General features: G+C 37.4%; 1 protein-coding gene across 1 annotated transcript; it reads right to left on the bottom strand.

Annotated features, from left to right (window-relative positions):
* Window positions 1-1,649: 1,649 nt before the first annotated feature.
* LOC125240365 (mast cell tryptase-like) lies at window positions 1,650-15,623 on the bottom strand. The gene is made up of 6 exons (XM_048148271.1): window positions 15,291-15,623; window positions 7,769-7,876; window positions 6,967-7,087; window positions 4,155-4,307; window positions 2,779-2,907; window positions 1,650-1,999 (listed from the first exon to the last, which is right to left on the bottom strand). Exons 1-6 carry the CDS (start codon window positions 15,558-15,560, stop codon window positions 1,794-1,796), a joined length of 987 nt encoding a protein of 328 aa, XP_048004228.1. The 5' UTR covers window positions 15,561-15,623; the 3' UTR covers window positions 1,650-1,793.
* Window positions 15,624-25,213: the final 9,590 nt, after the last annotated feature.

Raw genomic sequence — 25,213 nt, 5'->3', positions numbered from 1 at the left:
CTCATCACGTTTTGGCCGTACGAATCTACATAACACGCTTATACACAGTTCAGACCGGGTTCAAATAGACAAATACGTTTTTTAAACGTAACGACACGTGTCTAAACACGTTTTTTCTACTCCCGAACCGTTATCCGTCATTTACAGGGTCGTGCATCTTTAAAAAAGTCTATTCCCCAAAGCCAGCGTCCGTTGGCTTTCCGCGCATGCGCGCAGTATCTAAAAAACTGAAAACGCATTGTTTGGCTCTGTAACCATGGCAACGCATTGTTATAAAGATACTGCTCGCGTGCGCGGAAAGGCTTTGGGCAGCTGAGCTGACAGTGCAAACCTTTGCGTCAAAATACAGAAAACAATGTGAATTTCACGAACGTTATTCAAGCAAACTATTAAAAACTAAGTGCATAGTCGTAGAAAAATTATTGTAAGCAACGGTGTTTAACTGAGTCAAAAAATACTCGTGGCGTCTTAATAACAATTTTCGGCTTCACCTCAAATTGTTACCCACGTCACTCGTCTATTTTGACCTCCTTTAAACGGCAGTTGCATAAAATACTATTAATTAGAAGCAAAAACCATTTTCAAACAAATCAATGTGCGTAACTATTCCGACGATAAATATAAAATGTAGGTTAATTAATTCAGAATTGTGGCAAACAACTGAACAAAAGTAACAGACAGACAGACAGACCGACAGACAGATAGACAGACAGACAGACAGACAGACAGACAGGCAGACAAACAAACAGACAGACAGACACGTCAAACTTATAACACCCCATCGTTTTTGCGTCGGGGGTTAAAAACGAAATATTTGTGATTATCTTGTGCCTTAATAATGACATTGCTATCAAAATGTATGCAGGCGCTATAATAGTTATTTGTTATACAAGGGGGCAAAGTTGTATTTTAACGCCGAGTGTGGAATTGAAAAACGAGCAAGCGAAAGGATCCTTTAGTTGAACCACGAGCGAAGCGAGTGGTTCGAGAATATAATCCTGAACTTGCGAGTTTTTTAACACACGAGAAGTAAAATACATTTGCACCCGAGTGTAACACAAACTTTTCCCCTCACTACTTATAGCGAGGAAACTACGACGCAAGAAATGCGTTTATCACTGCTTCCAGTAGTTCCACAGGTGGCAGTTAATTTGACTTTATTCAAGGTCAAATTACTTTACCCACTAGTGGATAAAATGCGTTTTTACCCGCTGGTATTAAAGGACAAAACACGTGTTTCCGACCTAGTGAGGGGAAAAAAAATAAATCAGTCAAAAATTACAGGCTGGCCCGTATCTTTTCTAATATACGTATCGAAAAACATAATATATTTTGCACTTTGTTGGCGTGATTGATATACATATTAGTACCAAATTTCAGCTTTCTAGTGCTAACGGTTACTGAGATTATCCGCGGACGGACGGACGGACGGACAGACAGACATGGCGAAACTATAAGGGTTCCTAGTTGACTACGGAACCCTAAAAACGTACCTCGGAACCATATACCTACATAGAAATAGGTACGGTGGCCTAGATGGCGTTACACCTTTGGGGAACACTCGGCTAGATGGCGCTAATATGAATATTTGACATTTTAACACTTGAGGTTTAAAAGTTTTAAGCTCGTGTCGAGAGATGGCAGGCTATGCACTGTGATTACACATTTTCCTTTGACAGTAACTCTCTATAATACTTGATCCTCTTTTGTCTCATACTAAATGTCATCAATTTGACGTAGGTAAGTCACTAAGAACGTCGCAAATCTGTGTCATCTCTACTACTATTTTTTTTTTATATTCTATGACCTAAAGAGCTAGCAGTCTTAGTAATCCAATCAACGTAAGCTGCCACTCTAGTATAGACCCCTGGTCTCGCCCGTCTTCCACATCCTGACCCCCAACTCACGACGCCATGCAGCTGCCACCGACCCCCTTGGGTACAGGCGAGGGGTCCACCGGAGTCACCCTTGCAGGCGTCGACGCCCCCTGAGAGGATGCCTGGAAGAAAATAAAATAGGTACATACATACATACAAATAATCAATAAGGGATAAGGGGTAGGCAGACAGAGCACATGAGCTACTAAGTTTCAGTGGCACTCTTGGCAAAAAGGGGTTGAAAGAAATCCAAATTGTGACATGCAGTGACAGGTTGCCAGCCTCTCGCCTAAGCCACAATTTAACCCATATCCCACAGTCGCCTTCTACGACACCCGCGGGAAGAAAGGGGGTGGTGAAATTCTTAACCCTGCCACACGAGAGTAAGTTATTTGTAAAAATAATAGGTAGGTACAATAGAGATGGGATGGCTGATCACTTCATACTTGCGACTCCGTCTTTTTAAGGTAGCCGAATGGCACAAACGCTCACGAAACGCTCACGAAACGAAACGCTCGTAGATATCTATCGCACAACAGAGCCAGACTACCTTTCGCGGCGTTTCGTTTTCGTTTCGCGTCGTAGAATTGCTAGTGGCCCCGCAGCCCAATGGCATTTCTGCGACGCGAAACGCCACCGAAATACCGCCAAATAATAAAACCGCCGTATGGATGGCCTGCGTCATGACATCACAACGTTACACGACGCCGCAACGTGCCACGACACGTCGTCGTAACGTCTAATTGTGTGTAGGCCTAAGGGCAAAACAAAACATAAAACCTAAACGCTAAGGCGCTAAGGCGTGACAGAGCCAGACTATGTTTCGATCGGTGTCTACCGTAAACGATTATCATTTCGCCTAGGTCTTCAGGACGAAGGTTGAATTCTCTGTGATACTCACCTGCACAAATCATGGAGTCTAAAATCGCCTGCTGCCTTCCGCCTAGGATCTGGTCTTTTCTACAAGTAGCCAAGTCGAGAACTGGTACAGCCGCGGCGCGAAGGACGGGGGCGAAGCTTTCTGTGCTCTCTGGAAATAGAGAAGTTTGTGTTTTAAACCGTCTCCATACAAATGAAGTAATCCGTAATAGGTTTTTTCTACTTGTCGACTTTAATCAGGTCAATTAGGACACCACAGACTCATTTTGCAATTTCTAAGCATTTCGCGAAGGTTTCCCTTTTTTTAACCCCCAACGCAAAAACGAAGGGGTGTTCTAAGTTTGACGTGTCTGTCTGTGTGTATGTCTGTCTGTCTGTCTGTCTGTCTGTTTGTCTGTCTGTCTGTGTGTGTGTCTGTCTGTAGCATCGTAGCTTGCGAACAGATGAACCTATGTAGATTTCGTTTTTTGTTTGAAAGCTGAATTAGTCGGGAGTGTTCTTAGCTATGTTTCTTCAAAATTTAAATTGTGTGTTCGGATGGTCCCCTCCACAGATCACAATTCTCAACCGATTTTCATTAAATTTTGTAACTAGATTCTATGTATTTTTGTCAATCTCGCTTTTGCATTTTCAAAGCATGTCGCAAAGGTCTTCAGCTCCCAGAGCCACTTTTTTTTCTGAATACTAGTTACCATGGTTACCATACCTGTTTGATACCCCCAGCCGGTGACGGCACACCAGCGCCCAGCGCTCTCAGTACCGGCGTCGGGCAAGCAAATGGGGCGCACGTGGGAGTTGAACTGTACTTGGCTAGAGCTGTATGTCTGTCTGTATGTCTGTGGCATCGTAGCTTGCGTACGGATGAACCTATGTAGATTTCGTTTTTTGTTTGAAAGCTGAATTAGTCGGGAGTGTTCTTAGCCATATGAGGGAAATCGGTCCACTATGTCGGGGTTTTTTAACTCCCGACGCAAAAACGACGGGGTGTTATAAGTTTTACGTGTCTGTCTGTCTGTTTGTCTGTCTGTGTGTGTGTCTGTCTGTGGCCTCGTAGCTCCCGAACGGATGAACCGATTTAGATATAGATTAGGTTATTTTGTCTGAAAGCTGAGTAATTTGGGAGTGTTCTTAGCCATGTTTCATGAAAATCGGTGCACTATGTCGCGGTCGGGGGTTTTTCCAAAATTTAAATTTTGTGGTTAGGTTATTCAAAATTTAAATTGTGTGTCCGGATGGTCCCCTCCACAGATCGCAATTCTCAACTGATTTTCATTCAATTTTGTAACTAGATTCTATGTATTTTTGTCAATCTCGCTTTTACATTTTCTAAGCATTTCGCGACGGTCTTCAGCTCCCAGAGCCACTTTTTTTTCTTACTAGTTACCATGGTAACCATACCTGTTTGATAACCCCAGCCGGTGACGGCACACCAGCGCCCAGCGCTCTCTGTACCAGCGTCGGGTAAGCATATAGGGCGCACGTGGGAGTTGAACTGGACTTGGTTGGAGCGCGCTACGAGTATGAGGGCTATGTCGTTGCTGTGGGGTCCGTCTGAAAAAAAAAGACAAATATCCATACTAATATTATTATATATTGATTGATTTATTTATTGATAAAAATGTTTTACAGGTCAATCTTATAAATAATATTTACACAATTAATTAAATACTAAAATATTTACAAGGTAATAGCTTACACATTTTATAAATTACATTTATATTATAACAAATTCATAATAAAATTTAATTTAGAACCTAAGCAAAAGACAAAAAATAGCATAATAGAGCACACAATTAATTGACTCCACGAAGAAACTCGTCTGCAGTATAGTAAGCCTTTTCGATTAAGAGCAATTTAAGTTTCCTAGTAAACTCGTTGTCACTTTCCACTGACTTTATCTCAGTTGGGAATATAGTATAAATGGGAAAGTATGTGTGTCTGTTTGTTTGTCCGTCTTTCACGGCAAAACGGAGCGACGAATTGACGTGCTTTTTTAAGTGGAGATAGTTGAAGGGATGGAGAGTGACATAGGCTATGTTTTGTCTCTTTCTAATGCGAGCGTAGCCGCGGGCAAAAGCTAGTTTATAATAAATACTTAATACTATAAGGCCCACTTGTACTAATCACTTAACTGGGGGTTAGTGATTCAAGATTCAATAGTTTAAATAAATAAATAAATAATATAGGACATTCTTACACAGATTGACTGAGGCCCACGGTAAGCTCAAGAAGGCTTGTGTTGTGGGTACTCAGCAACGATATATATAATATATAAATACTTATATACATATAATATATAAATACTTATATATATATATATATATATATGGCAAAATGTGTCGCTCTCGCATAGGTCTCTTTAGTCATCAAAAGCGATGTCTTTCGGACATTGCACCATAAATCGTCTGAAATAGACGCTAAGGCCATATATATATATATATATATACATAGAAAACATCCATGACTCAGGAACAAATATCTGTGCTCATCACACAAATAAATGCCCTTACCGGGATTCGAACCCGGGACCGCGGCGTAGCAGGCAGGGTCACTACCGACTGCGCCAGACCGGTCGTCGACTGCACCAGACCGGTCGTCAAAGTAGTTTATTCATGAACACATAAATTATTTACATAAGTAATTCACACACACACATACACACATACGATCACGCCTGTTTCCCATAAAGGGGTGGGCAGAGCACATGAAACTGCTAAAGTTACAGTGCCACTCCTGGCAAATAAGGGGTTGAAAGAAAACGAAACTGTGACATTGCAGTGACAGGTTGCCAGCCTCTCGCCTACGCCACAATTTACCCCATATCCCATAGTCGCCTTCTACGACACCCACGGGAAGAAAGGGGGTGGTGAAATTCTTAACCCGTCACCACACCCATAAGTAATTCATAATTACAAAACTCCCGACTGCGACCTAGTGGACCGATTTTCATGAAACATGGCTAAGAACACTCCCGACTAACTCAGCTTTCAGACAAAAAAAAACTAAATCTAAATCGGTTCATCCGTTCGGGAGCTACGATGCCACAGACACACACACAGACAGACAGACAAACAGATAGACAGACAGACACGTCAAACTTATAACAGCCCGTCGTTTTTGCGTCGGGGGTTAAAAAATAAGATAAGAAAAAAAAGTATTCATATCTATTCATATTCATTTATTGTTTTAACTGTGTACAGTGAGATCGCATGCATACATAAATAATTCCAACAGTTTGCCCATTTCGGGCGTACAATATTATAATAACTTAAAACTAGAAAACATCAAACAGCAACAAAATAATTTTAACCATCTATATACATAAAATATTCATTTAAATTATAAAAACATTTAATTATTAGCCATTGTTTAAGCTCATTTTTAAACCTATTCCCTTCAAGTGACTTAGTATGTCGGATTTACCACGAAATGGTCCCACCTCAGCATAAATGCTGACCCCTAGGGGTCAGCGCTGATCTTCCGGCGAGCTAGTGGGCTGTCATCTGTCAAATTCCATATAAAATGGTAGGTTAACCCTCGGGTTAACCCTGCATTTTCGTTGGTGCAAGTGGCCCTAAATGGGAAAGTATGTGTTTGTTTGGAAAACGGAGTGACGAATTTACGATAATAGCGATGCCAATCACGATCATAATCATTATGATTAATTGCTGATGATGATGATCATGATGAAGGTGATGATGATGATGACGATAATAATGATGATAGAGATGGTGATACGATGATGATGATGATGGTGATGAAGAAAATGATGATAATGATGACTTATTTTTTCTGTAATCAATAGTGGATTGATGGTGATAAAGATTATCATGATGACGACGGTGATTCTGATGAAGATGATGATTATGATGATGAATATGGTATACTTACTTTTCCTGAACTCAGGATGAGGAACCTCACCGCGTGCGCCCATCACCAGGCGGATCCGCTCCACTTGTAGGGGCACTACTGATTACTGATGATGATGATGATGATGATAATTATGATGAAGATGGTGATGTGGTGATAATGATGATGATGATGATGGTGGTGATGGTGAATATGATGATGATGATGAATGTGATGAAGAACATGATGTTGATGATAATGATCATGATAATGATCACTTACTTTTTCTGTAATCAATAGTGGATTACTGATACGTTGTTGATGATGAAGATGATGAAGGTGATAATGATGATAAACTTACTTTTCCTGAACTCCGGGTGAGGAACCACCTTCTCCACCAGGAACCGGTGCTCGTGCTTATCATGGATGTTCAGACGATGCTCTCCCATCACCAGGCGGATCCTCTCCACTTGGAGGGGGTGCTGAAAGTATTTCGAATACATTTACGAGGTACTCTGTACTGAGAGCGATTGAAAAACAGACAGACATAAGAATATCATGATATCCTATGAATAAATTTGAGAACTTAATAAGATTTTTTTTAATTATTATATAAATGGGCTTAGGTACTCTTGATCACAGACAAGCCAAAGGCAAAGGCAAAGACGTGGCCTACGATGGAGTGAGCTCGCCCAGAAGATGCCTGTTCACTCTTGATTTGAAGGTTGCCGGATTATATGAGCTCGGAAATATAGCCGCCGGCAAGGAATTCCACTCCTTGGCAGTGCGCATAAGGAAAGAAGAAGCAAAGCGCTTCGTGCGGATTCGTGGAAGGGATGGAGACCGGCCGTGCGTCTAAGAGTCCGATGGTAGAATGGGGACGGCGGAATAAGCTCGTGTAGCCCTTGATCACACTCTCCAAATTGCAACCAAAGAACCAAAGGTGGGAGGCAAACTAGCAACAGGTCTCCTGATGGTAAGCGATCAATTCCGTCCATGGATACCCGAAACACTAGGGTTGGAGGTATACCCCCATATTCATAAAAAGTTACTGAACTGATTAGTTAAAAAAATTGTTTTGTCCCTTTCTGTCATGATGGCTTGTGTATTTGCGAGAAGGGGACAAAACACTTTTAAATAAATACTAATAAACTATACTATACTTTGTCGAAGCAGTGTGCCGCGCTAAGAACCAGCCTCTCTGCGATGACAGCGCCCCCACATTGGTGTTCGAAGATCAGCTTCTCGGAGTCCAGCATTTGGATTTCCACCTGCAATACATTAAACATGATTTTTTTATATCAAAGTCATATACCCATGTGGTGACGGGTTAAGAATTTCACCACACCCTTTCTTCCCGTGTGGGTGTCGTAGAAGTCGACTGTGGGAAGTGGGATATGGGTTAAATTGTGGCGTAGGCGAGAGCACGGAAGTATAACTAAAGCATGGAAGCCATGCTAAAATAAGAGCATGGTGACATGAATGACGAGAGGCTGGCAACCTGTCACTGCAATGTCACAGCTTCGTTTTCTGTCAACTCCTTATTTGCCAAAAGTGGCACTGAAACTTGAGTAGTTTCATATGCTCTGCCTACCCCTTCATGGGATACAGGCGTGATTGTATGTTGTGTTATACCAGAGAAACACCGTGTTTTTTTTTGTTTTCAGCTAAATTCGCAAAAAACAGTTTCTCATCTCTTTCATACATAATAAATGAATTTATAGTGTGAGAGACCCTTAAGAATAATATTCAAGTTAGTGTCAAGTGATTGTGAGACGCTCGGCTAGATGGCGCTAATATTAATATTTGACATTTTAATACCTAAGAATATGGGTCAAATTGTCAAAACTGAGGTTCAAAAGTTCTAAGCTTGTGTCAAGAGATGGCAGTCTATGCACTGTTAAAATTGTGTTATTACACATTTCACTTTGACAGTAACCTCTATAATACTCGATCCTCTTTGTCTATATCCATGCTAATATTATAAATGGGAGAGTGTGTGTCTGTTTGTCTGTCCGTCTTTCACGGCAAAACGGAGCGACTAACTATCGTGATTTTTAAAGTGGAGATAGTTGAAGGGATGGAGAGTGACATAGGCTACTTTTTGTCTCTTTTTAACCCCCGACGGAAAAACAACGGGGTGTTATAAGTTTGACGTGTCTGTCTGTCTGTCTATTTGTCTGTGTGTGTGTCTGTCTGTGGCATCGTAGCTCCCGAATTAGATTTAGATTTACTTTTTTTGTCTGAAAGCTGAGTAAGTCGGGAGTGTTCTTAGCCATGTTTCATGGAAATCGGTCAACTACGTCGCGGTCGGGGGTTTTTTCAAAATTTTAATTTTGTGGTTAGGTTATTATGCTGCTGATGTACCGTCTCTTTGACTGTGCATAAAAAAAATTCGATCACTAAAAAACCGTCGAATCGAAAAATTCGATGCACAAATTATAACTGTATAGTCATTTCATATCCTTGTGGTTGGTAGCGACAATAAAAGATCACGGGTTCCGTGCTAGTGTTATTTTTAAAGGAATTTCTAAAAAAGACACATTTCTTTGTTAACCAACATTCGAAAACAGTTTTCGCTATCCTCGTTACCCAAATATTACCACAAAATTAAAATTTAAAAAAAAAACCCGACCGCGACATAGTAGACCGATTTTCATGAAACATGGCTAAGAACACTCCCGACTAACTCAGCTTTTGAAACCAAAAAAAACTAAATCTAAATCGATTCAATCCGTTCGGGAGCTACAATGCCACAGATACATACACAGACAAACAGACAGACACGTCAAACTTATAACACCCCGTCGTTTTTGCGTCGGTGGTTAAAAAAAGAATTGATTACTTATTACACATTCCCGCGGTACCCTAACTTAACAGCCGCGAACTTGAATTATCTGGGTTATGGCATTACACGGCTTACATAACAACCAGTTCGGATGTCCAGTAGGGTGACCATGTAATGCATGATATGCTAGGATATTCCTGTTTTTTTACCCATATAAAAACCAATTGACGGTCAAATGACGACCGGTCTGGCTCAGTTGGTAGTGACCCTGCCTGCTAAGCCGCAGTCCTGGGTTCGAATCCCGGTAAGGGCATTTATTTGTGTGATGAGCTAAGATATTTGTTCCTGAGTTATGGATGTTTTCTATGTATATAAGTATGTATTTATCTATTTAATGTATGTATATCGTCGCTTAGCACCCATAGTACAAGCTTTGCTTAGTTTGGGGCTAAGTTGATCCGTGTGAGGTGTCCCCAATTTTTTTTTTTTGTGAAATATGTAGCAAACGTGCAGGCGAACCCCCTGATGGGAAACAGTCATCTCCGCCCATGGACATATGCAACAAAAACTAAGTTAAAAATTCATTTTTTCCATTTATTTCAAAAAAATATATGTAGTATCGATCGCAGCCGTTTTTGGTGGCGCTTAAAGAAAATTCCAAGCCCCGTAGCCGAATGACATTTCTCCGACGAGAAACGCCATCGAAACGCCGCAGAAATGTAGTCTGGCTCTGTCGCGCCAATACGCCACAAAGCGATAGAGATAGAAAGCTACGAAAGAGATATTATCGTGAGCGTTTCATGTGCGTTCGGCTACGCATACTGGTAAGACAGAAACTTTTCTGTATATTTAACTAGCTTTGGCTTCGCTCGCGTTAGAAAGAGACAAAAAGTAGCCTATGTCACTCTCCATCCCTACAACGTTTCCACTTAAAAAATCACGTCAATTCGTCGCTCCGTTTTGCCGTGAAAGACGGACAAACAAACAGACACACACTTTCCCATTTATGGATTCACGTAGATAATATTAAAGGTTCTCAAATTTATTTTTGCGATTTAACTTGAAAATTGCACACTATTAATGGGTGTGCAAGTGTCGAAAAATTAGCAAAAACTTAAAATTTCTCAGATCTTTTAGGAAAATATTTTATTGAGAATTTTCCAAAGATTTTCAAAAACTTTTGTTTTCGTACAATAACGAAACATCAATTATAATACATATAAATGTAAATTTTTACGCAGAATGACCATAACCATAAATTCAGATGTAGTGCGGAAAAGGTTTCCTTCGAATTTTTCCGGAAACGTTCGTATTTTGAACCCCCGACGCAAAAACGACGAATCTGTCTGTCTATCTGTTTATCTGTCTGTGTGTGTCTGTCTGTGGCATCGTAGCTCCCGAACGGATGAACCGATTTAGCTGAGTTAGTCGGGAGTGTTCTTAGCCATGTTTCATGAAAATCGGTCGACTATGTCGCGGTCGGGGGTTTTTTCAAAATTTAATTTTTGTGGTTAGGTTACGTCATGCTAGTTCAGATAATGTCAGTACATCTTGTACTGAGACTGACTGAAATAGCACACGTTCATGTGTTTCCGTAACAATAGGAAGCCAAATCTTTTCGCGCTATATCTGTAATTCGATTTATTGGTCACCCTACCACTATTTTGACAGATACAATACAAGGCAAATTAATATTTAAACAGCTACTGGTTCTGTTAAACGGTAACCTTTAAGTTAATGGGCCATTTCTTTCAAAGTTGTCCACCCCACTTTTTTTTGGATTTGGAAATTTTTATGTGTTTTCCACTCAGAATCGAGAGCTAGTTCGATCCTGATAGGAGAAAAAAAGTGTCCCAAGGTTTTTTTCCCATTCCGTTACCATTTTTTCATACCTTTTGTATGGCGGTAACGGAATGGAAGGCTTGAAAAATGTATGGAAATCTTGGGACATTTTTTTCTCCTATCAGGATCGAAAGAGCTCGCGATTCTGAGTATTAATCGCGTAAAAAATGCCCATGTTACAAAAAAAGTGGGGTGGACAACTTTGAAAAAAATGGCCCATATGTACGGAACCCTCCATTATACGTCCGATACTTACTTGTCCATGTACTTACAGCATTGCATAAAAAACAAAACAAATCGATTATGGCGGGAAAAGTGAAAGCGCTGAACAAAATGAACAGTTCCCGAACGAGACAAAAGATGGACGCGTAATTACTTTGACACACGAACAATGACTGGCCTTAAGTTCTTGTGACAGTATGGACCATATAGGATAAGTTAGGAAAGATTTGTAACTCCATACATCGCATTTCTGAGCAATTCCCGCCAACTTTGTACATAGCCACGTCAGCAAATTTTAATTGATCCTATTTTGTTACCAACATTTAGTAATATAAGTTGACTTCTGTAAGATATATACAGGATAATTGTTATAATTAAGAAAATATACAGAGTGGGGCCTGTAACAAAGGCGAAGAATTGAACTGTAGGCTATTCTCCTTATACTGATCAACATTTGTTCAGTGACTTTTAAAAATTATGAAGTCTTTAAATTTTTAATTTTTCATACAAAATAAATATTAGCTTCAATGTACGCCATTATTGTTGTCATTGACGTTGTCTGTCACACTTTAGACTTAACAGAATTTGCAATACATTACCTCTTAGAAAAAACTTTCAAGGGTGATAAAAATCAAAATACAAGTTATTTTTAAAAGTCGCCGAACAAATGTTGATCAGTATAAGGAGAATAGCCTAGAGTTCAATTCTTCGCCTTTGTTACAGACCCCACTCTGTAGATACTAGAGAACCTCAATGACGAAATAAAACTTAATAAAATCTCAATTCATCAACAAAATCTTGGTAACAAAATAGGAATTAATAAAAACAAATTTAACTTTTTCCTTAATTTTTGTACAAACTTTTCGAGAATTGCTGTTCTTATTTTTTGTCATTTTTTTTATTTTCTTTTTTTTGGGAATTTTAGGTCAATTGTACTCAGAATCACGAGTACTTTCAATCTCACTGGGAGACAAAAAGTGTCCCAGAATATTCATACATTTTTGTTACTTTCCTCCTTTGTTACCCCATATAACATGTACGGAAAATGGTAGCAAAATAGGAAAAAACCGTATAAGACAATTTTTTTAACTACTACGTTTGAAAAAGCTAGTGATTCTGAGTAGGAATAGCATTTTTTTTTCAAAAATATCACATTTCATAAAAGTGGCTAGTGTAAATTGTCAGTACTGCTACTCGACACTAGGTGTCAACAGTGTCGCGTCTGTCAAAAATGTTATATTAAAACAGTTTACAACTCATATTACAAGCAGAAGGAATTGAATTTTTTTCATGGATTAGAATCGGATGTATTGCGAAACCGCTCATACGATCAAGAGTAATTATTAATCCAGGCCATAATATTAAAAAAAAAAAGTAATTATTAAAAAAATAGGCTTCCTTATTTATATTTCTGTAGGTAGCATAAGGTATTTAAATAAATGCCATCATCATCATCATCCTCCTTGCGTTATCCCGCCATTTGCCACGGCTCATGGGAGCCTGGGGTCCGCTTTGACAACTAATCCCAAGCGAGTTTTTTAACACACGAGAATTAATAGTTATTTGTTATACAAGGGGGCAAAGTTGTATTTTAACGCCGAGTGTGGAATTAAAAAACGAGCAAGTGAAAGGATTCTATAGTTGAACCACGAGCGAAGCGAGTGGTTCGAGAATAGAATCCTGAACTTGCGAGTTTTTTAACACACGAGAAGTAAAATACATTTGCACCCGAGTGTAACACAAAACTTTTCCCCTCACTATAGCGAGGAAACTTCAACGCAAATTATATGTACCAGTCCGAATATATGTACAGTAGTGAAAGAATTATCCTTTAAGTAACTCCTAACCATTGAGGAGTTGACCTTCCATCATCAGCTCAGCCACATAAAATTATTACCACCAAGCGTAAATACTGGTGCACCTTTGAAAAATACACACAAAACATTACATGTGCGTATAACATTTGAAGAGTTCCCTCGATTTCTCCAAGATCCCATCATCAGACCCCGACTTGGTGCCAATGGGACCATCTCAGGGTTATACCTGATCGATTGAAAAAAAAATTTTGAAAATCGGTCCATGATTCTCGGAGATATCGAATAACATACATACAAAAAAAAAACATTTAGTTGAATTTTTTGAGAACCTCCTCCTTTTTTTGAAGTCGGTTAAAAATGCGTTTATCGCTGCTTCCAGTAGTTCTGCAGGTGGTAAATCATCTATCTTTATTACTAGATTCACCTACTTTTATCAATTTTAAAGCAGTTAATTTGACTTTATTCAAGGTCAAATTACTTTACCCCCTAGTGGATAAAATGCGTTTTTACCCGCTGGTATTAAAGGACAAAACACGTGTTTCCGAGCTAGTGAGGGGAAAAATAAATAAATAATTATTTCAACGAATCCATTCGCTGTGCTAGCATAATTTAACAATATTTTCTCACGCGCAAACATAACTTTGTGTTTCTAATTTTAGCACTCTTTTGAACTCGAGTGCTTTAGGATGTGTTACCGTAACACTTACGTAATTCTTTTGCGCTTAATTATTTGTTTGCACTTACGCAAATTAGGTACTTTGCGAAGATTTCATAAAACAAATTGGGGTTGAAGATGTTTTCAGTACAGTTAGTGCTTTTTTAACCCCCGACGCAAAAACGAAGGGGTGTTATAAGATTGACGTGTCTGTCTGTCTGTCTATCTGCGTGTGTGTCTGTCCGTGATACCGTACACGACCGAAGGGAGTATTTTAAATCAACACGAATTACGAATTTTCTTTTCGCACGTACAATAGTACGACGTTTTTCAGTACAGATGGCCTAAGTTTCGACCTGGCATATAATGAACCACTTCTCGCACTAGTGCGTAAAAAAAACACCATCTGTACTGAAATAGTTATTTGTTATACAAGGGGGCAAAGTTGTATTTTAACGCCGAGTGTGGAATTGAAAAACGAGCAAGTGAAAGGATTCTATAGTTGAACCACGAGCGAAGCGAGTGGTTCGAGAATAGAATCCTGAACTTGCGAGTTTTTTAACACACGAGAAGTAAAATACATTTGCTCCCGAGTGTAACACAAAACTTTTCCCCTCACTATAGCGAGGAAACTACAACGCAAAAAATGCGTTTATCATTGCTTCCAGTAGTTCCACAGGTGGTAAATCATCTTTATTAATAGATTCACCTACTTTTATCAATTTTATAGCAGTTAATTTGACTTTATTCAAGGTCAAATTACTTTACCCACTAGTGGATAAAATGCGTTTTTACCCGCTGGTATTAAAGGACAAAACACGTGTTTCCGAGCTAGTGAGGGGAAAAAAATATTAACTATAAAACATCGCATTAAACCTAGTTAGTTTGTATTGTTCCTTTTCATAGAGATGTGGCCTAAAGAGTATTTGTATTGTATTGTATTGTATTGCAATATTAATTTCCATAAAGGAAAATGGTGAATACTCTTGCGTGGAAAAGTTGTTTCCGGAAGTCGTCTTTTCATCTTAAGCTATTAAAATCTGAATTTTTATTTATTCAGTTAATAATATAAAGAGTTTCTTAAACATTTCTTGATAATTCACATACTTATTTATGTTTAGTCAAGTTTTTTTTCTATTTTATTTACTACCTACTATTTTATTTTTTATTTTAGAAGAAATATTTAAGAAACTCTGAAACAAGCTTATGTCACTCTCCATCCCTTCAACTATCTCCACCTATAAAAATCACGTCAATTCGTCGCTCCGTTTTGCCGTGAAAGGCGGACAAACAAACAGACAAACACACTTTCCCATTTATAATATTAGTATGGATAATCGAAGCTAAATATTCTCACTTACCTGCCAAGGAAAAGCTCCATACGGCGTTTCAGTTCCACCAACAATTTTCGCCATTCTTCTAGGATTAAAGTCCACAGTTCGAGTCCCGCACTGCACCTTAACCTTACTGGGCCTTTGCAACAAATTCTGGTTAAAATAACTATTGGAAAAACTAGAAAACGCCTTCGAGGGCCTCGTCCTATTCCTGTAAAACTCCATATGATTTATACTATTCGCAAAATAATCCGCATTCGCAAAACTCGCGCAAATTAAAAAAAATACTGGCAACATTTTTCACGGTTTAAAAAATAAAAGTTAAAAAGTTTCGGCGCGATGTTTACATTCTTTTTTCGAACGTCCGCGCGTCGCGAGATTCAAATTTGGAATGAAAGATGATTTAATCGAACTCGATAGCTTTTTTACAGATCTGTGTCACTGGTGCGAGCATTGTGTTTAAAAAAAAACTATTGTCAACGCTAACGATCTAATTTGATTTTGAAAAAGGAATCCGATTTCTTTTTTTTCTGTGTCGTGTCAAGGTGAATAAATATAAAGTAAGAGTTTGAAAGTGCATTGTAAACAATGCAGTTTTGACTTAGATATAGAAAATAGATTATAAACAATACAAGTGTAACAAAAACATATGCAAGTAGGTAATTTAAAAAAAATGCTTTTTTTGTGGATTTTGACTTATGTAGGAGTCGTACTCATAAAATTCATATTTTTCCCTATGTAATTAAATACTTCGCATAATATTTTGTATCGGAAATGATTTTTAGTTTTAAACATGTTGAAACTCAGAGTTCTTTTTTAATTTCAATTATGAAAGGTGTCCAGTCGTCCACTGCTGCATATAGGTCATTTAAATTATAAACTTTTCATTGTTTTATTTCATAAATAACTATCGCGCTAACCGGAGAAAATTTCATTGAAATCACTTTATAAATTTATCGAAATTATCCTTTTTTTTTGGAAATTTCCATATCTTGCACATCTGTTTATTTACTAAATAAACACTAAAATGAATCACCAATCTCGTTATAGGTATGTGGGGTCGGAATGGCCTTGTAGCCATATCTTTAATTATAATTATAATAATTCGTTATTTATCTTGTATAAATTCCAGTAATTTTAATGCATATTTATATTAAGTTTTTGTATATAAATTATTTAATATTATTATTGAGCTATTTATTTATTTGTGTATTATACAATCTTAATATCAGTTATAAATACCTATAACTATACAAGATTAGACACATAAATTAATATTAATGGGATTAATTACTGGAATTTATACAAGATAAATAACGAATTATTATAATTATAATACACACACACCCACAGGTAGACAACCTTCATACTTAAATTGAAATTCGTGTCACGTTCCGTTAAGAACGAAAGTTGACATTGAAAATTTCCATACATACAATTATAAACAATACAATGGGCATCAAATGGGTTAACATCTTACGCTCAGTTTCATTTAACAATGAATGTGAAAGTGTTATTTTTTGCTGAAAGTTTAATCTGGTTAGATCCTTACACTGCTATTCATAATTGAGACTACGGAAATAACCTAACCACAAAATTAAAATTTTGAAAAAACCCCCGACCGCGACATAGTAGACCGATTTTCATGAAACATGGCTAAGAACAATCCCGACAAATTAAGCTTTCCAACAAAAAAAAAACTAAACCTAAATCGGTTCATCCTTCCGGGAGCTACAATGCCACAGATAAACACACACAAACAGACAGACAAACAGACAGACAGACAGACGGATAGACAGACAGACACGACAAACTTATAACACCCCGTCGTTTTTTCGTAGGGGGTTAAAAAAGGGAGATGATTTTAAGATTGATGCTAGTCTAAATAAGTAAATAAATATATGTAGGTACACCGTGTTTTTTCCTTTTTGCCTTAAATTCGTCGTTAGGTGAGTTATCCGGAACCACACAAATTTTTCAATATTTAAAAGTAAAAAAAAAACTGGCAATAGTTCCGCAAGTATTTTTTTTAATATTGCTGATGAAATATTAAATGTGTTAAAAATTCTTGTATCCTAATTTCTACACTTTGCTGCTGGTGGTGAGATTTGTTTGGTTGGTTAAAAGCGAATGTCACGAGTTCAAGTCTTGCCCAAAATTTATTTTTTACTACTTTTTCGTAACTACAAAAATGTGTGCTTAGTTTGACGACCGGTCTGGCGCAGTCGGTAGTGACCCTGCCTGCTGCGCCGCGGTCCTGGGTTCGAATCCCGTTAAGGGCATTTATTTGTGTGACGAGCACAGATATTTGTTCCTGAGTCATGGATGTTTGCTATGTATATTATATATATCGTTATATATTATATATATCGTTGTCTGAGTACCCACAACACAAGCCTTCTTGAGCTTACCGTGGGCCTCAGTCAATCTGTGTAAGAATGTCCTATAACATTATTTATTTATTCTAGTTTATTAAATTCATATAATTTGCGCCTAAAGTAAATCAAGGGAACTGGGGATTTAATAAAAAAAAGTACTAACCCAAATAATCAACAAATTACACAATTTAAAGAATTTCAAGGCAAAATAAACATAATTATCTAGATATCTTTGAATTTATCCCTACAATGGAATATTTGAGGTTAAGGAACATAAACATATCACTCGGCGTTAACTGATTTGCATAGATATGTTGCATTGATTTTTAGAATTACGTAGGAAATAATATATTTTTATACTACGTCGGTGCATACAAGCATACGATGGAAAGCGGTTACCTTAACCTATGGACGCCTGCAACTCAAGGAGTGTCACGTGCGCGTTGCCAACCCATTAGAAACTTGCACACTCCCTTTCGTGTACTTAACACAGCAAAAAGGAGTGTACTAAGTTCCAAGGAGGGTTCGGGTTGCCGACGACTCAAAGGACAATAGACGGAACAAATTAGTTCCGTTGGTCCTTCCGTCATCAGCACCCCGCACCCTCGTTCTGGCAACCTTACCGGCAGGAACACAACACTATGAGTAGGGTCTAGTGCTATTTGGCTGCGGTCTTCTGTAAGGCGGAGGTACTTCCCCAGTTGGGCTCTGCTCTAGATTCGAGCGAGACGATATCCGCTGTGATGTGCTCTTTCAAGTACAACTAAGTGCTTTCTTAAATAGTTTATTGTAAGAAGTTTGGTATTCAGTTAAAGTAACAAAATAGTACAATTCATCAATTAATGACCTATTTGGCTAGTTAAAAACATTTGCCCTAGACCCATCTACGAGTACCATACATATATTAGTGTTTGGCTTTTGGCCAAAACCGCTATTAAGCTCCGCTCGGCTCAATTCTAATCATCATTTTCTTTTTTAGGGTTCCGTAGTTAACTAGGAACCCTTATAGTTTCGCCATGTCTGTCTGTCCGTCCGTCCGTCCGTCCGTCCGTCCGTCCGTCCGTCCGTCCGTCCGTCCGCGGATAATCTCAGTAACCGTTAGCACTAGAAAGCTGAAATTTGGTACCAATATGTATATCAATCTCAATATGTATATCTTGGGATTAGTTGTCAAAGCGGACCCCAGGCTCCCATGAGCCGTCGCAAATGCCGGGACAACGCAAGGAGGATGATGATGTATATCAATCTCGCCAACAAAGTGCAAAAATAAAAAATGGGAAAAAATGTTTTATTAGGGTACCCCCCCCTACATGCAAAGTGGGGGCTGATATTTTTTTTCATTCCAACCCCAACGTGTGATATATTGTTGGATAGGTATTTAAAAATTAATAAGGGTTTACTAAAATCATTTTTTTATAATGTTAATAGTTTCGGAAATAATCGCTCTTAAAGGAAAAAAAAGTGCGTCCCCCCCCTCTAACTTTTGAACCATATGTTTAAAAAATATGAAAAAAATCACCAAAGTAGAACTTTGTAAAGACTTTCTAGGAAAATTGTTTTGAACTTGATAGGTTCAGTAGTTTTTGAGAAAAATACGAAAAACTACGGAACCCTACACTGAGCGTGGCCCGACACGCTCTTGGCCGGTTTTTTTTTAACAGATTCCTGCCTAACGGTCGTGATGCTGGACTTCCAAAATCCCATAATAATGAAATACGCATTATTTACAATTTTAAATATATTCATAATAAAAAGTCTATTTTTTTACTGGCCACAGCGGCCAAAATATTTTTTTTACACTACATGTTATGATGCTTCTTTGGCAACAGAATCCAATTTCCACTTTTCCGCACTTGTATCGTAATAGGCAATGATTCAGATAAGGACCGTCCTAGTACTATTACTATTATAAAGTAAAAAATAAAAATAAATATTATAGGACATTCTTACACAGATTGACTGAGGCCCATGGTAAGCTCAAGAAGGCTTGTGTTGTGGGTACTCAGACAACGATACATATAATATACAAATACTTACGAGTATATACATACAAAACATCCATGACTCAGGAACAAATATTTGCGTTCATCACACAAATAAATGCCCTTACCGAGATTCGAACCCGGGACCGCGACGTAGCAGGCAGGGTCACTACGCGCTAGGCCAAACCGGTCGTCAAACGGTCGTATTATCTGGTTTATAATAAAATTTTAAATACCAATTTTTCATACAGAACCACATTAATAATTACAAATTCTTTTGAACAGTTAATTCCTTCATAACTCATATCCTTCTTATTAAGGGCAACAAGAAATCCTCCGCAATGGAAATATTGCCAAGTTTGCCAAATTAACATAAAATCTACAGTATGCCCTCATTATGACAAGTTCTTAATCAAGTGCTTTTGCGCATTAAATCTGGTGTAAACCGGTTTGGTTACAGACTATTGATATCACTCGTGTTTTCATATCATTTCCTTTTGCTTTTAAATTATAAAAAATAATTAGAAAAAAAAACCAATTCATTTATTTCAAGCTTCCAGGCTCATTCTTTTTTAACATTCCCAAATAAATATATTTACAAAAAAAAACAATAAAAATTTTTACATGAAGTAAATCACAAATTAATTGCTTTAAGTTTCATTTTCATGAAGTATACTTATCTGGATTTAATAGACATAACCTAACCACAAAATTAAAATTTTGAAAAAACCCCCGACCGCGACATAGTGGACCAATTTTCATGAAACATGGCTAATAACACTCCCTGCTAACTCAGCTTTCAAAAAAAAAACTAAATCTAAATCGGTTCATCCGTTCGGGAGCTACGATGGCACAGACAGACACACACAGACAGACAGACAAACAGACAGACAGACACGTCAAACTTATAACACCCCGTCGTTTTTGCGTCGGGGGTTAAAAAGTCATCTTAAAGGCCAAAGGATGTTTGCATGGGCGGCAGTGATCGCTTACCATTAGGTCACCTGTCTGCTCATTTGCTGTTTCTGTTTGGAAAAAAAAGTATGAGGGCCATGTTTTTTCAAAGTTATCCACTTTTTTTTTGGATTTGGAATTTTTTATGCGGTTTCCACTCAGAATCGTGAGCTCTTTCAATTAGGAGAAAAAAGGCGTCCCAAGGTTTTTTCCCATTCCGTTACTATTTTTTCATACATTTTGTATGGCGGTAACGGAATGGAAGGTTCGAAAAAATGTATGGAAATCTTGGGACATTTTTTTTCTCCTATCAGGATCGAAAGAACTCGCGATTCTGAGTATTAATCGCGTAAAAAATACCCATGTTACAAAAAAAGTGGGGTGGACAACTTTGAAAAAAATGACTTGAACAACAGACAAACGAAAGTTAAAACAGTATGTAACAGCAAGGAATCGTTGCCCGCTTAAGCCCGCCCCAGTTTTCGTTCCATATTTACCGCATTAGCATAATAATCTATACGTAACTTTGACCCACAATAGAAAGGCCATGTTAGTACTGTTTGCGAAACAAATTGTGTTTGGGCATGTTCTCGAGAATAATCACCAAATTTTTTGGAGGTAGGGATTTTTTTTTTTCTGCTCAGAATCACGAGCCCTTTCGATCTGAGGTCAAATAACCTTAACCCAATTTTAATACTACCTAAAATTTTTAAAAGTGTGAAAATCTCGAAAACCACGCGACTTTTACTAAACCTTATAAATGTCGATTTTCTGGGCCAGTATAAGGTGCCCTCTTGGTGGTTAAAAGGTTGTCCATTAATTACCGGGCACCCGGTATAGTTTATTATTAATTTAGTTTTAGTTTAGTTTAGCTGTTAACTTTTAGTTTAGAATAGTTTTAATTAGTTTTGTTTGTTATTAAATTTATAGTACATTTATTTACCCCTGTTTTAAAGTTATTTAGGTTTTTTAGATTTAATTTAGTTTTCTAATTTGTGCCTATTTTAATAAATTACCGGATAATGCAGTTTTCAAATTTAATTTCCCGCATTTGCATCAAGTGTTAAAAATTATTTTTTTTCTCATTGCTATGACGGCCCTTTTAAAAATCTTCAAGCTGTTTTTTCCTTTAAAATGCCTCAAGAATTTAAATTAAGATTAAAAATTTAACAATGCAAAATAATAAAAAATCCAAAAACTACAGGTTGCCCCTTAGTCCATGAAATAAATATTGTAATTAAAATATTACTCATATTTTGAGTGCAGGTAATTACTAACAGGGGTCGCTGAAACTATAAAAAATAAACATATTAAGTAAGTAAGTAAGTGAATATTCTTTATTGCACCATTTTACATGTTATAAATATACAGAATGTTGAGTGAGAGTATAACTAGGTAACAACAGGCGGTCTTATCGCTAATAAGCGATCTCTTCCAGACAACCTTAGGGTAGCTGGAAAAACGGAACAGAAACAAAAGTTAACAGGCAGTGCAAGAACAATAAAAAATATAGAGAAAACCAACACAAACACACATACATATATACCGAATACATAAATAAATATACCTTACATATACATAATACATACATACATACATACATACATAAATACAATAAATAAAAATGGCAACTTAAGATAGAGATAGATAGTATAATTAAGTTCATAAATATGGATTTTTTTTTATGGGTTTCGTAATAAATAAATAGGTTTCCTTAAAAAAAAACTCAAAAGATACCCTAGTACGACAACAAAAAAAGAAAAAAATAACGTACCTATTGATTTTCATTTCATTTTTAACCCTAGAAGCAAAAACCGGCCAAGAGCGTGTCGGGCCACGCTCAGTGTAGGGTTCCGTAGTTTTCCGTATTTTTCTCAAAAACTACTGAACCTATCAAGTTCAAAACAATTTTCCTAGAAAGTTTTTATAAAGATCTACTATTGTGATTTTTTTCATATTTTTTGAACATAGGGTTCAAAAGTTAGAGGGGGGGGACGCACTTTTTTTTCCTTTAGAAGCGATTATTTCCGAAAATATTGATATTATCAAAAAACGATCTTAGTAAACCCTTCCTGATTTCTAAATACCTATCCAACAATATATCACACATTGGGGTTGGAATAAAAAAAAATATCCGCCCCCACTTTACATGTAGGGGGGGTGCCCTAATAAAACAGTTTTTTCCATTTTTTATTTTTGCACTTTGTTGGCGTGATTGATATACATATTGGTACCAAATTTCAGCTTTCTAGTGCTTACAGTTACTGAGATTATCCGCGGACGGACGGACGGACGGACGGACGGACGGACGGACGGACGGACGGACGAACGGACGGACGGACGGACAGACAGACATGGCGAAACTATAAGGGTTCCTAGTTGACTACGGAACCCTAAAAACGACGGGGTGTTATAAGTTTGACGTGTCTGTTTGTCTGTCTGTGGCATCGTAGCTCCCGAACGGATGAACCGATTTAGATTTAGTTTTTTTATTGAAAGCTGAGTTAGTCGGGAGTGTTCTTATCCGTGTTTCATGAAAATCGGTTTACTATGTCGCGGTCGGAGGTTTTTCAATATTTAAATTTTGTGGTTAGGTTATTACCATGCCGTGAAAACTTATTAAGGTAATGGCGCCTATTAACGTGGTATTTAAGCAGATTTCAAAAGATACCAAAAAATTAAGGGTATCAAAGCTCATTAACGACCACAAATATTTTTTTTATGGAAGAATATTTATTGAACTATTAGTTTTAAAGAGTTTTAGGATCATTTTAGATTATTATATGTCATAAAATGATTATTGAAGCCAACATACCTAAATTTTCTATTACCGTGGTAATGAACAGGTTGCAGTTCTATTAACGCGAATTGAGATTTCATTACCGAGGGTATGAATGACAGTGTTTTTCTGCCATCGGTAAATAGAAACCCATCTCAAAATTCGGAGCTTAATACCGACGGTTGAATATACAAATTATGACAAATACATATACCTATACTATCCTCCTTTATGAATACCCACAGAAGACTCAGTTTCACCTAAGAAATCTGTACTTACGGTACACTAAATGTCATATTTTGATACAAGACTAATATGTCGCTCGGTAATAGATACTTCTATAGGAACCCATTACCGACCCAAACAAATATTGCATGGATCGGTAATAGATTCTTATATATTCTATTACCGAGGGTTATCTGATCGTACCATCGGTAATAGGCATAAATTGGAGTATTATAAAATCTAATTCCGACCCATAAAAACAAAGTCATACAGATGTATTTTCATTACAAATCAAAATAAAATATTGCAACCTTATATTAAAACCAAGCTTACATAACTGGTAAGTAAGCATCAGACTTTATGTCAATGTTTAAAAAATTGACAAATTAACGGTTTTCATAGAAACTACGAAATCAGTCATGAAGTTTTTGCTAAAAATTAAGGTTTTGTTGAATAATTTTCATACCGCGTAAATAGTTCTTTGATAGCGTGAATAGATCAAGATTGAAACAACTGTAAGACATTATATAACTGATCACATATACTTAAAATAAAGCAAAAAGAACTAATATCACTACTTTAACTATTTCCGTGGTATACCACAGTAATAGAATCTACTCACGAAATGGCGCCTTTCACCGCTGTCTTTTAATTTCCACTTTAAACACATTTCCAGGCTAAACAATACTTAAAAAGTACTCAGAAGTCATGTAGAAAACTATAAACAATAATTTGAAATGCATAACTTTCACCTGTTTGCCATAATTATTACGTAAACTACTAAATGAGATTGGAGTTCACTTAGGTTTAGCGTCACACGTCAGTATGACACAACCTCTTCTCGCGGCTCCGTGGCAAAAACTGTCAAATAGCGAGCGTCTTCTTTCATTCACACTCTCTATCGCCTATATGTGCGTTAGTCAACTAAACAGGCTTCCTTTGTGTGAGTAACTTTTTTAAGAAATTGGTCGGTTTGCCTATAAAATGCGTATTTGCAAATGCGGCGGTAATGGACGTCGATTTCGATACCCGCGTTGATAGCCGCCGTTACCTTAAATAAATAAATAAATAAATTACTTACCGAAATTTATTTTTTTCTAACCGTAACCGTTCTCTTACCGTATTTTTATTTCAGATGTAAGAAGCGCTTGGCATCCGTTAGCTCGTTGGGTGGACGACATCCGGAAAATTGTGGGTCACAACTGGATGAGACTAGCTCAGGACCGGGATACATGGCGTACTAGAAGAGAGGCCTATGCTCAGCAGTGGGCGATAAAGGGCTGATATGATGATGATGATTTTTTTCTAACCTTATTTACAAATATGACATGTACAACACATACTTTACTGAATGAAAATGTTAATAATAGTGGATTTCTTTCCTCGCAACACTAGGTCGAGTTGCATCAGATACTTTTAATCTGATAATAAATAAATAAATTGTGATAACGGGGTTTATAATTATTATTTGTTATACAAGGGTGCAAAGTTGTATTTTAACGCCGAGTCATCATCATCCTTGCGTTATCCCGGCATTTGCCACGGCTCATGGGAGCCTGGGGTCCGCTTTGACAACTAATCCCAAGATTTGGCGTAGGCACTAGTTTTACGAAAGCGACTGCCATCTGACCT

The sequence above is a fragment of the Leguminivora glycinivorella genome, chromosome 27 (assembly GCF_023078275.1).
Source record: "Leguminivora glycinivorella isolate SPB_JAAS2020 chromosome 27, LegGlyc_1.1, whole genome shotgun sequence".
Lineage (NCBI taxonomy): Eukaryota > Metazoa > Arthropoda > Insecta > Lepidoptera > Tortricidae > Leguminivora > Leguminivora glycinivorella.
The sequence above is the reverse complement of the archived record's forward strand: the minus strand, read 5'-3'. Positions and strand labels throughout refer to the sequence as shown.